This window comes from Scyliorhinus torazame, chromosome 14 (assembly GCF_047496885.1).
Source record: "Scyliorhinus torazame isolate Kashiwa2021f chromosome 14, sScyTor2.1, whole genome shotgun sequence".
Taxonomy (NCBI): Eukaryota; Metazoa; Chordata; class Chondrichthyes; order Carcharhiniformes; family Scyliorhinidae; genus Scyliorhinus; species Scyliorhinus torazame.
In genome coordinates, this window is record NC_092720.1 from 203,427,501 (window position 1) to 203,441,960 (window position 14,460).

At 41.0% G+C, this 14,460-nt stretch overlaps 1 protein-coding gene across 14 annotated transcripts in view; it reads left to right on the forward strand.

Annotated features, from left to right (window-relative positions):
- LOC140390360 (ras/Rap GTPase-activating protein SynGAP-like) overlaps nt 1–14,460 on the forward strand; it is a 1,167,003-nt gene that overhangs the window by 683,758 nt on the left and 468,785 nt on the right. The window contains exon 1 of one of the 14 annotated variants that reach the window (XM_072475459.1): nt 438–704. The exons of the other annotated variants lie outside the window; for them this stretch is intronic. Within the exon in view, the coding sequence (XP_072331560.1) occupies nt 603–704 (102 nt within the window). The 5' untranslated portion in view covers nt 438–602. Of the gene's footprint in view, nt 1–437; nt 705–14,460 lie in introns of those variants that run through there. 14 annotated transcript variants of the gene reach the window in all.

Here is a 14,460-nt window from a genome sequence, read left to right on the forward strand (position 1 = left end):
GAATTGGGAGGAGCAGGGGGATGGGCCATTGTGGGAGGGATTGGGAGCGGCGGGAGAATGGGGATGGGCCAGGGGGTGGCGGGGAAGGAGGGGACTGGAAGGGGATGGGAATGGGCCGGGGGTGGGGGGGTCAGGAGAGGGGAGAGTGGAAGGGGCTAGGGGATGGGGATGGGCCGAGGGGCAGTGTAGGGAAGGGGGAGGGAATAGGATGGGCCACGGGATGGGGATGGGTCGGTGGGAATAGGAGCGGCTGGGAGATGGGTCGGTGGGGGCGGTTGGGAGGGGTGGGGGATGGGCTGGGAGGGAAGGATTGGGAGGGGCTAGGGAATAGGGATGGGCCAGGGGAGGGAGGGTTTAGGAGAGACATGGGAATAGGGATGGGCCAAGAGGGGTGTGGTGGGAATTGTGATGGGGTCAGAGGGCACAGCCAGGCTCAGGAGAAATGAGCAGCAGCTGGTGTTATGTCACCTGTACCTCAGCACAGTGAAAACAGGGTCGGAACCAACCCACTGAGGGAAACAAGAAGCTGAGAGTCCAGGAAGTTGAAGGGGAGGGGTCAGTGTCGGGACACGATCCGTTCCTGGAGGAGAGAGGAGGAGAACATGAGTCTGAGGCGGTTTCTCAGGGAGAGATGCGCTTCTCTGAGGCAGCAACACTTCAGCCCCAAGCCAGCAATCGGCCGTTTCAGATCCCTAAAGAGAAAGGTAGGGGAAGCTTAAACACGATCTCTCTTTGCTCTGTGGTGTACATTACCTGGTCTAACCAGTTTGAAGACAGCCCTTGTTACTGATCAACTTACTCTGACTGTCTTATCTTTAAAGGGGCAGTCGCGCAGCCAGTTAAAGGGATCTTACCTGGTTCCATTCCAGAGGGCTGTACCTTTTAGTTCAAGCTCTGTTTTACCAGACGTCGCCCTCATTTCATTTCATTTCATTTCATTCAGTAAGTTACTATTTAACCTGCTACCATCTGCTGCAGGTCCCAGAACCTCACTATGCAAATCGACCACCCCTCACGTCCCTTCTGCCTCATGTGCCAATTATCTTCAGTAATTCAGCCTTTTTGACACATTAGTGGTTTGAGGGTTTGAAGTAATTGAAGACCTGCTGCAAGTCAGATTTTCACAAGTGCAGAAAATCTGCTGGCACTTTTGAGTCCACAAAGTTCTCGCTGATGCGCAGACACTGTCCTAATGTTAGGGGCGCAGTGATTTGATGGTGCATAGCAGGATCCCTCAGACAGCAACGTGATACACACCAGGCCATTTGTTTCAGCGTTGTTTCTTGAAGCGTAGATGTGAGCCAGGACGCTCGAAGGAAGTCCCCCGCTCTCCCCAGAAAGAGCCCCCAAGGGCAGAATCATGAAATTACCTTTTGCCCCATCCCGATGGGGCAGACGGGTTGTGGTCTAACACCAGCAGAGCACTCCGGAGCGTCAGCCAGGGATAATGGGCTTTGATCCCTGGGGTGGAGTCGAAACTCTCGACCTTCTGACTCCGAGGCGAGAGTGTGGCTCGGCAGGCTACACTGTGTCATGATATGCAAACATGCAGATAATGATATACAGACAGGCAGCTAATGAACACAGAGAACAGGACATGACCAATGAGCAGGCAGGACACTCAGGGGTGGTATCTCACGATAAAAGGCTTGAGGCACGAGGCACTCACACTCCGCCTCTTTCCACTGATGAACATCTACAGAGTGAGTCAGGGTGTATGTACAGTATCACACCTCCAGCACGTGGCTAAGGGCTAGTCTGGTTCAGTCAGACAGAGTAACCACACTTAGGTTAGCAGAGAGTCGAACTCATAGAGAACTGTGCTAACTGTGCTATTAGTTCAATAAACCTGAGTGAACTAACTTCAAGGTCTGGAGTATCGTTTGGTCAAGGCTGCATCCAGTTGCAGCCTGCGTTATCCCAGACTACATAACACATCTCACTGCAGAGGGGGAGTATCGCAGGGCTGGGAGTCGGCTCCGGACTGAGGCATCGCTTGCCAGACTGTGCGGGAGGAGGCAACCGGACAACATCCCAGTGCTTCTCCCTGTCCGTCTGTCAGTGCTGGAGGTGAGCAGTCAGTCGCCTGGACCGAGTGACCGGAGAACCGTATGTCAGCATAATTCAATGGAGGCTGCCGAGAAAATGAAGGTGACTCCCTCGCATTAACCTTCCCCTCCCGACTTTCAGATACTTCTAATGTAGGACGCAGGTAGCAGCGTGTCCAACCATTTGACAAAAAGTATCCTGTGAGGAAAATCTTGTAAGGGTGCCATTGAGAGACACAGGGAAATACCAGACACACTGGGCGGGATTCTGGTGTCGGAGTGGGAACCGTGGCTTTTTGTACGATGGCAAGAGCGGCGCCGAACCTTCACCGATCCTGCGACCAGTGAGGGGCTGGCAGCTGCGCCGGGTGAAATGCCCGGCTCCAAGACAAATTGGCTGGAGAATGGCCGGGTCCGTGGCCGCGCAGGCGCATGGCGACGGCCTGCAGCGCTCGCACCGTAAAACACGACGCCGGCCGTGCGCGGACCCAACCTGCCAAATACTGCCTCCCTGGCCAACCTCTGGCCGCCCCCATCACTTCCTGCAGCCCACACGGAAGCCCCATCGGGCAGCAGCACGGTCCCCGGCCAACTGCGGCGGCGCAAGACGCAGTCTGCAGCCGCCACGGTGGGTTCCCAACCACTGAGACCACAGGTATCCCGCGCGGTCGCTACTCAGCCCAGTGGGGACGGTGCATCAGGGGAGGGCCTTCAGGTGACGCGCCAACGCCGTTCCAGCGGTGTGCAACGCGATTACCCCATTTTGGAGGGGGCGGAGAACAGAAAACCGGCGTCAACCCCGATTTGGGCTTTGGAAGGGATTCCCCTCCCGATCGCCGAATACCATATCGGCGTCTGGCAACGGAGAATCCCGCCTACGGTGTCTTACAGGGTATAACACTCTGTATATATTATATAACACACTGTGTTATAGGGTATAACACTCTGTATATATTATATAACACACTGTGTGTTACAGGGTATAACACTCTGCATATATTATATAACACACTGTGTTATAGGGTATAACACTCTGTATATATTATATAACACACTGTGTGTTACAGGGTATAACACTCTGTATATATTATATAACTCACTGTGTGTTACAGGGTATAACACTCTGCATATATTATATAACACACTGTGTGTTACAGGGTATAACACTCCTGTATATATTATATAACACACTGTGTGTTACAGGGTATAACACTCTGTATATATTATATAACTCACTGTGTGTTACAGGGTATAACACTCTGCATATATTATATAACACACTGTGTGTTACAGGGTATAACACTCCGTATATATTATATAACACACTGTGTGTTACAGGGTATAACACTCCTGTATATATTATATAACACACTGTGTGTTACAGGGTATAACACTCCTGTATATATTATATAACACACTGTGTTACAGGGTATAACACTCTGTATATATTATATAACACACTGTGTTATAGGGTATAACACTCTGTATATATTATATAACACACTGTGTGTTACAGGGTATAACACTCTGCATATATTATATAACACACTGTGTTATAGGGTATAACACTTTGTATATATTATATAACACACTGTGTGTTACAGGGTATAACACTCCTGTATATATTATATAACACACTGTGTGTTACAGGGTATAACACTCTGTATATATTATATAACTCACTGTGTGTTACAGGGTATAACACTCTGCATATATTATATAACACACTGTGTGTTACAGGGTATAACACTCCGTATATATTATATAACACACTGTGTGTTACAGGGTATAACACTCCTGTATATATTATATAACACACTGTGTGTTACAGGGTATAACACTCTGTATATATTATATAACACACTGTGTGTTACAGTGTATAACACACCTGTATATATTATATAACACACTGTGTGTTACAGGGTATAACACTCTGCATATATTATATAACACACTGTGTGTTACAGTGTATAACACACCTGTATATATTATATAACACACTGTGTGTTACAGGGTATAACACTCCGTATATATTATATAACACACTGTGTGTTACAGTGTATAACACACCTGTATATATTATATAACACACTGTGTGTTACAGGGTATAACACTCTGCATATATTATATAACACACTGTGTGTTACAGGGTATAACACTCCGTATATATTATATAACACACTGTGTGTTACAGGGTATAACACTCTGTATATATTATATAACACACTGTGTGTTACAGGGTATAACACTCTGTATATATTATATAACACACTGTGTGTTACAGGGTATAACACTCCGTATATATTATATAACACACTGTGTGTTACAGGGTATAACACTCCTGTATATATTATATAACACACTGTGTGTTACAGGGTATAACACTCTGTATATATTATATAGCACACTGTTGTTACAGGGTATAACACTCCTGTATATATTATATAACACACTGTGTGCTACAGGGTATAACACTCTGTGTATATTATATAACACACTGTGTGTTACAGGGTATAACACTCCTGTATATATTATATAATACACTGTGTGTTACAGGGTATAACTCTCCTGTATATATTATATAACACACTGTGTGTTACAGGGTATAACACTCTGTATATATTATATAACACACTGTGTGTTACAGGGTATAACACTCCGTATATATTATATAACACACTGCGTGTTACAGGGTATAACACTCCTGTATATATTATATAATACACTGTGTGTTACAGGGTATAACTCTCCTGTATATATTATATAACACACTGTGTGTTACAGGGTATAACACTCTGTATATATTATATAACACACTGTGTGTTACAGGGTATAACACTCTGTTTATATTACATAACACACTGTGTGTTACAGGGTATAACACTCCTGTATATATTATATAACACACTGTGTGTTACAGGGTATAACACTCTGTATATATTATATAACACACTGTGTGTTACAGGGTATAACACTCCGTATATATTATATAACACACTGTGTGTTACAGGGTATAACACTCCTGTATATATTATATAACACACTGTGTGTTACAGGGTATAACACTCTGATTATATTATATAACACACTGTGTGTTACAGGGTATAACACACCTGTATATATTATATAACACACTGTGTGTTACAGGGTATAACATTCTGTATATATTATATAACACACTGTGTGTTACAGGGTATAACACTCCTGTATATATTATATACCACACTGTGTTACAGGGTATAACACTCCTGTATATATTATATAACACACTGTGTTACAGGGTATAACACTCCGTATATATTATATAACACACTGTGTGTTACAGGGTATAACACTCCTGTATATATTATATAACACACTGTGTTACAGGGTGTAACACTCCTGTATATATTATATAACACACTGTGTGTTACAGGGTATAACACTCCTGTATATATTATATAACACACTGTGTTACAGGGTATAACACTCCGTATATATTATATAACACACTGTGTGTTACAGGGTATAACACTCCGTATACATTATATAACACACTGTGTGTTACAGGGTATAACACTCCGTATACATTATATAACACACTGTGTGTTACAGGGTATAACACTCTGTATATATTATATAACACACTGTGTGTTACAGGGTATAACACTCCTGTATATATTATATAACACACTGTGTTACAGGGTGTAACACTCCTGTATATATTATATAACACACTGTGTGTTACAGGGTATAACACTCCTGTATATATTATATAACACACTGTGTTACAGGGTATAACACTCCGTATATATTATATAACACACTGTGTGTTACAGGGGATAACACTCCGTATATATTATATAACACACTGTGTGTTACAGTGTATAACACTCCTGTATATATTATATAACACACTGTGTGTTACAGGGTATAACACTCCTGTATATATTATATAACACACTGTGTTACAGGGTATAACACTCCGTATATATTATATAACACACTGTGTGTTACAGGATATAACACTCCGTATATATTATATAACACACTGTGTGTTACAGGGTATACCACTCTGTATATATTATATAACACACTGTGTGTTACAGGGTATAACACTCCTGTATATATTATATAACACACTGTGTGTTACAGGGTATAACACTCCTGTATATATTATATAACACACTGTGTGTTACAGGGTATAACACTCCTGTATATATTATATAACACACTGTGTGTTACAGGGTATAACACTCCTGTATATTATTATATAACACACTGTGTGTTACAGGGTATAACACTCTGTATATATTATATAACACACTGTGTGTTACAGGGTATAACACTCTGTATATATTATATAACACACTGTGCGTTACAGGGTATAACACTCTGTGTGTTACAGGGTATAACACTCCTCTATATATTATATAACACACTGTGTTACAGTGTATAACACTCTGTATATATTATATAACACACTGTGTGTTACAGGGTATAACACTCTGTATATATTATATAACACACTGTGTGTTACAGGGTATAACACTCTGTATATATTATATAACACACTGTTTGTTACAGGGTATAACACTCCGTATATATTATATAACACACTGTGTGTTACAGGGTATAACACTCTGTATATATTATATAACACACTGTGTGTTACAGGGTATAACACTCTGTATATATTATATAACATACTGTGTGTTACAGGGTATAACACTCAGTATATATTATATAACACACTGTGTGTTACAGGGTATAACACTCCGTATATATTATATAACACACTGTGTGTTACAGGGTATAACACTCTGTATATATAACACACTGTGTGTTACAGGGTATAACACTCCGTATATATTATATAACACACTGTGTGTTACAGGGTATAACACTCCTGTATATATTATATAACACACTGTGTGTTACAGGGTATAACACTCTGTATATATTATATAACACACTGTGTGTTACAGGGTATAACACTCCGTATATATTATATAACACACTGTGTGTTACAGGGTATAACACTCCTGTATATATTATATAACACACTGTGTGTTACAGGGTATAACACTCTGTATATATTATATAACACACTGTGTGTTACAGGGTATAACACTCCGTATATATTATATAACACACTGTGTGTTACAGGGTATAACACTCTGTATATATAACACACTGTGTGTTACAGGGTATAACACTCCGTATACATTATATAACACACTGTGTGTTACAGGGTATAACACTCTGTATATATTATATAACACACTGTGTGTTACAGGGTATAACACTCCTGTATATATTATATAACACACTGTGTTACAGGGTGTAACACTCCTGTATATATTATATAACACACTGTGTGTTACAGGGTATAACACTCCTGTATATATTATATAACACACTGTGTTACAGGGTATAACACTCCGTATATATTATATAACACACTGTGTGTTACAGGGGATAACACTCCGTATATATTATATAACACACTGTGTGTTACAGTGTATAACACTCCTGTATATATTATATAACACACTGTGTGTTACAGGGTATAACACACCTGTATATATTATATAACACACTGTGTTACAGGGTATAACACTCCGTATATATTATATAACACACTGTGTGTTACAGGATATAACACTCCGTATATATTATATAACACACTGTGTGTTACAGGGTATACCACTCTGTATATATTATATAACACACTGTGTGTTACAGGGTATAACACTCCTGTATATATTATATAACACACTGTGTGTTACAGGGTATAACACTCCTGTATATATTATATAACACACTGTGTGTTACAGGGTATAACACTCCTGTATATATTATATAACACACTGTGTGTTACAGGGTATAACACTCCTGTATATTATTATATAACACACTGTGTGTTACAGGGTATAACACTCTGTATATATTATATAACACACTGTGTGTTACAGGGTATAACACTCTGTATATATTATATAACACACTGTGCGTTACAGGGTATAACACTCTGTGTGTTACAGGGTATAACACTCCTCTATATATTATATAACACACTGTGTTACAGTGTATAACACTCTGTATATATTATATAACACACTGTGTGTTACAGGGTATAACACTCTGTATATATTATATAACACACTGTGTGTTACAGGGTATAACACTCTGTATATATTATATAACACACTGTTTGTTACAGGGTATAACACTCCGTATATATTATATAACACACTGTGTGTTACAGGGTATAACACTCTGTATATATTATATAACACACTGTGTGTTACAGGGTATAACACTCTGTATATATTATATAACATACTGTGTGTTACAGGGTATAACACTCTGTATATATTATATAACACACTGTGTGTTACAGGGTATAACACTCCGTATATATTATATAACACACTGTGTGTTACAGGGTATAACACTCTGTATATATAACACACTGTGTGTTACAGGGTATAACACTCCGTATATATTATATAACACACTGTGTGTTACAGGGTATAACACTCCTGTATATATTATATAACACACTGTGTGTTACAGGGTATAACACTCTGTATATATTATATAACACACTGTGTGTTACAGGGTATAACACTCCGTATATATTATATAACACACTGTGTGTTACAGGGTATAACACTCCTGTATATATTATATAACACACTGTGTGTTACAGGGTATAACACTCTGTATATATTATATAACACACTGTGTGTTACAGGGTATAACACTCCGTATATATTATATAACACACTGTGTGTTACAGGGTATAACACTCTGTATATATAACACACTGTGTGTTACAGGGTATAACACTCCTGTATATATTATATAACACTGTGTGTTACAGGGTATAACACTCTGTATATATTATATAACACACTGTGTGTTACAGGGTATAACACTCCTGTATATATTATATAGCACACTGTGTGTTACAGGGTAGAACACTCCTGTATATATTATATAACACACTGTGTGTTACAGGGTATAACACTCCTGTATATATTATATAACACACTGTGTGTTACAGGGTATAACACTCTGTATATATTATATAACACACTGTGTTACAGGGTATAACACTCCTGTATATATTATATAACACACTGTGTGTTACAGGGTATAACACTCGGTATATATTATATAACACACTGTGTGTTACTGGGTATCACACTCTGTATAGATTATATAACACACTGTGTGTTACAGGGTAGAACACTCCTGTATATATTATATAACACACTGTGTGTTACAGGGTATAACACTCCTGTATATATTATATAGCACACTGTGTGTTACAGGGTATAACACTCTGTATAGATTATATAACACACTGTGTGTTACAGGGTATAACACTCGGTATATATTATATAACACACTGTGTTACAGGGTATAACACTCCTGTATATATTATATAACACACTGTGTGTTACAGGGTATAACACTCGGTATATATTATATAACACGCTGTGTTACAGGGTATAACACTCCTGTATATATTATATAACACACTGTGTGTTACAGGGTATAACACTCGGTATATATTATATAACACACTGTGTGTTACTGGGATAACACTCTGTATAGATTATATAACACACTGTGTGTTACAGGGTAGAACACTCCTGTATATATTATATAACACACTGTGTGTTACAGGGTATAACACTCCTGTATATATTATATAGCACACTGTGTGTTACAGGGTATAACACTCTGTATAGATTATATAACACACTGTGTGTTACAGGGTAGAACACTCCTGTATATATTATATAACACACTGTGTGTTACAGGGTATAACACTCTTTATATATTATATAACACACTGTGTGTTACAGGGTATAACACTCCTGTATATATTATATAGCACTGTGTGTTACAGGGTATAACACTCTGTATATATTATATAACACACTTTATGTTACAGGGTATAACACTCTGTATATATTATATAACACACTGTGTTACAGGGTATAACACTCCTGTATATATTATATAACACACTGTGTTACAGGGTATAACACTCTGTATATATTATATAACACACTGTGTGTTACAGGGTATAACACTCTGTGTATATTATATAACACACTGTGTGTTACAGGGTATAACACTCTGTATATATTATATAACACACTGTGTGTTACAGGGTATAACACTCTGTATATATTATATAACACACTGTGTGTTACAGGGTATAACACTCTGTATATATTATATAACACACTGTGTGTTACAGGGTATAACACTCTGTATATATTATATAACACACTGTGTGTTACAGGGTATAACACTCTGTATATATTATATAACACACTGTGTGTTACAGGGTATAACACTCTGTATATATTATATAACACACTGTGTGTTACAGGGTATAACACTCTGTATACATTATATAACACACTGTGTGTTACAGGGTATAACACTCTGTATATATTATATAACACACTGTGTGTTACAGGGTATAACACTCCTGTATATATTATATAACACACTGTGTGTTACAGGGTATAATACTCCTGTATATATTATATAACACACTGTGTGTTACAGGGTATAACACTGCTGTATATATTATATAACACACTGTGTGTTACAGGGTATAACACTCTGTATATATTATATAACACAGTGTGGTTGCAGGGTATAACACTCCGTATATATTATATAACACACTGTGTGTTACAGGATATAACACTCCTGTATATATTATATAACACACTGTGTGTTACAGGGTATAACACTCCTGTATATATTATATAACGCACTGTGTGTTACAGGGTATAACACTCTGTATATATTATATAGCACACTGTGTGTTACAGGGTATAACACTCTGTATATATTATATAACACACTGTGTGTTACAGGGTATAACACTCCTGTATATCTTCTATAACACACTGTGTGTTACAGGGTATAACACACCTGTATATATTATATAACACGCTGTGTGTTACAGGGTGTAACACTCCTGTATATATTATATAACGCACTGTGTGTTACAGGGTATAACACTCCTGTATATCTTCTATAACACACTGTGTGTTACAGGGTATAACACTCTGTGTATATTTTATAACACACTGTGTGTTACAGGGTATAACACTCTGTGTATATTTTATAACACACTGTGTGTTACAGGGTATAACACTCTGTATATATTATATAACACACTGTGTGTTACAGGGTATAACACTCCTGTATATCTTCTATAACACAGTGTGGTTGCAGGGTATAACAGTGTATATATTACATAACACACTGTGTGTTACAGTGTATAACACTCCTGTGTATATTCTATAACTCACTGTGTCACAGGTTTATCAAAGCTACATCCAATATGCAGCAGTGTGTAGTACCTGACTCTGTATCTTGGGAGTAAATGAGTGAGCAGTTGAGCTTACTGCAGTTTCCATTTGCAAACAGTGTTACATTAATGTTCCTTCATGCAACGTTCCCCGGGGAAGATCCTCCTGGTTTATCACCTTCTGAGTGAGTGTTTGCTGAGATTTCTGGGCATCCCACCGCCCACCTCCCCATTTCACAAGGTCTGTGTTCTGAATTTGTGAACTGAGTGCTCACGCCACACACCCACCTTCCGTCCCCCCTCCCGAGAATAAAGCTGGGTTGCGCCTTCCGTGTTAATGTGATGCTGGAGGCGATGTTTTCCAAATCTCCATCTTTCTATAAAAAGCTCTTTTGATGCTGGTTGAATATAGCTGCCTGTAACCCTGGAGACGGGTTTGTGAAAGTGGTTCTCATTTACAGTTTTATCATCAGCTTTGGGACTCGTGGCATGGGGTTTTTATTTTGAGAAGGTGGTCTCTCCAAGGACCCAGTGTCAGCTCTCGACCCCTAATTAAACTGTTTGTGCACACTTTAGATTTTAAGGAGTTGGATGCACGCCTCAGGGGAAAATGGCTTCCCGTCCAATTTCAACAGTCTTTCTCCACACACGAACCATTCTAAATCACACCAGTCAACTTTCGGGAACTGCTGCTTGCTGTCCCTTCTCTGTATCCTCTGCAAAAAAGCAACCCCTCCCCATCTGCTGTCCCTCCATCGGTTCGACTCCTTTCCCTCGACTTTTACCTCCCCACCAACACACTCCTGCTCTCATACCCCTTGATGCCTTTGGAGTCTAGAAATCTATCTCTGGTATCAGGGTGGTTAGCACAGCTGATTCACAGCGGCAGGGACCCGGGCTCAATTCCAGCCTAGGGTGACTGTGTGGAGTCTGTACGTTCTCCCCGGGTCTGCCTGGGTTTCCTCCGGGTGCTCCGGTTTCCTCCCACCGTCTAAAGATGTGCAGGTTAGGTGGATTGACCACGATAAATTGCCCTTAGTGTGTCCAAAGGTTAGGTGGGGTTACGGGGATAGGGTAGGGGAGTGGGCCTGGGTAGGACTCCCTTTCAGACCGATGGGCCGAATGGCCTCCATCTGCACTGTAGTGATCCTACGATGTGACTTCACCATCCTGCTCCCAGCTGGGTGTTGTCCAGCTGAGTGGGACTGCTCTCCGCTGGTTCCGTTCTGATCTAACAGTAGTCAGGGAATCATCGCTCCTGCACCATTATCTCTGGGGTCCACTGAGGGTCAATTCAGGCCCTCTGTCTATTTCACACCCGCTGGCTGCCACCATCTGAAAACCGAGTGTCAATTCCAACATGTTTCCACTGACCAGCTCCACCTCACCACCACCTGTCTCTCGACACTTACGCTTAAATTATCAAACTGCTTATCTGACATCCAGTACTGGATGGGCAGAAATCTCTTCCAATTAAATATTGGGAAAGCTAAGCCACTGGGGTAACCTCTCTGGTCCCGCCGCCCGCGGGAATCCGTGTTGGGTGGGACAGACGATCTGACTGACTGTTGACAGGGAATGGGCGGGAATTTTTAGTCTCAGGATGGACGGGCCCAGAAACTCCCATCCATTGCCTCTGGCCCTTGCAACTCCGTTCCCTGACTCCTGACACCATCTGGTTTCCTGGCGACTGTTGGACGCTGACCCAGACATGCTGCAACCAGAGGGGCTTCTCAAGCGGATATTCACTCCATCATTATTTCCATCCAGCTCTGGAGCTACCTTAACTCGTCTGCGGCGGAACTCTCACCCGTGCCTTCGCGAACCTCACCAAACTATTCTGACGCGCAGCTGGCTGCCCTCACATGTTGGCAGCCTGCCTAAACTCGAGGTTGTCTGAATCTCTGCTGCCTGTGTCTTAACCTGCACCAAGTCCCTTCTGTTCACCAGCCACCCTCCGGCCCCCTTGCTCAACCCTCGTCGTGATCACAGACCTGACTCCCAGTTCAGCAATGCCTCCATTTTAAAATTCTCATTCTTGTTCTCGAATCCCCCCATTGTCTTGTTCCTCCTAATCTCTAATATCCCCTCCAGGCAGCCCTCTCATTTGATCTCTTGTATATCCCACGTTATAGTGGTCCACCATTGGTGGCTCTCCATCAGCTGCTCGGGTCCCATGATCTGGAATTTTATCTCTCCACCTCTCTCTCTCTCCACCTCTCTCTCTCCACCTCTGTATTTCTCCACCTCTCTCTCTTTCCATCTCTTTATCTCTACACCTCTCTTTCTCTCCACCTCTCTCTCTACACCTCTCTATCTCTCCACCTCTACCTCTCCACCTCTACCTCTCCACGTCTGTATTTCTCCACCTCTCTCTCTCTCCATCTCTTTACCTCTACACCTCTTATTCTCTCCACCTCTCTCTCTACACCTCTCTATCTCTCCACCTCTGTATCTCTCCACCTCTGTGTCTCTCCACCTCTCTATCTCTCTACCTCTCTATCTCTCTATCTCTCCACCGGTGTCTCTCCACCTCTCTAACTCTCTACCTCTCTATCTATCTATCTCTCCACCTCTCTCTCTCTCCACCTCTCTATCTCGATTAATTTCTTCAAGACGCTCCTTAAAAACAACCTTTTGGTCAAAGCTGGTGGTCAGCCGAACGAATATCTGCTGCTAAACCCCTTGAGACATTTTGTCAGATTAAGGATGATATATAAATAAAATTAGTTGCTTTGTTTTGATATACATAAGGCACACACTGCTACAGTGACAATGAAAATTCCACACCTTTCATAACATGTACAGCACGGGGTTAGATACAGAGTAAAGCTCCCTCTGCACTGTCCCCATCAAACACTCCCAGGACAGGTATAGCACGGGGTTAGATACAGAGTAAAGCTACCTCTACACCATCCCCATCAAACACTCCCAGGACAGGTACAGCACGGGGTTAGATACAGAGTAAAGCTCCCTCTACACTGTCCAGCAAACACTCCCAGGACAGGTACAGCACGGGGTTAGATACAGAGTAAAGCTCCCTCTACACTGTCCCATCAAACACTCCCAGGA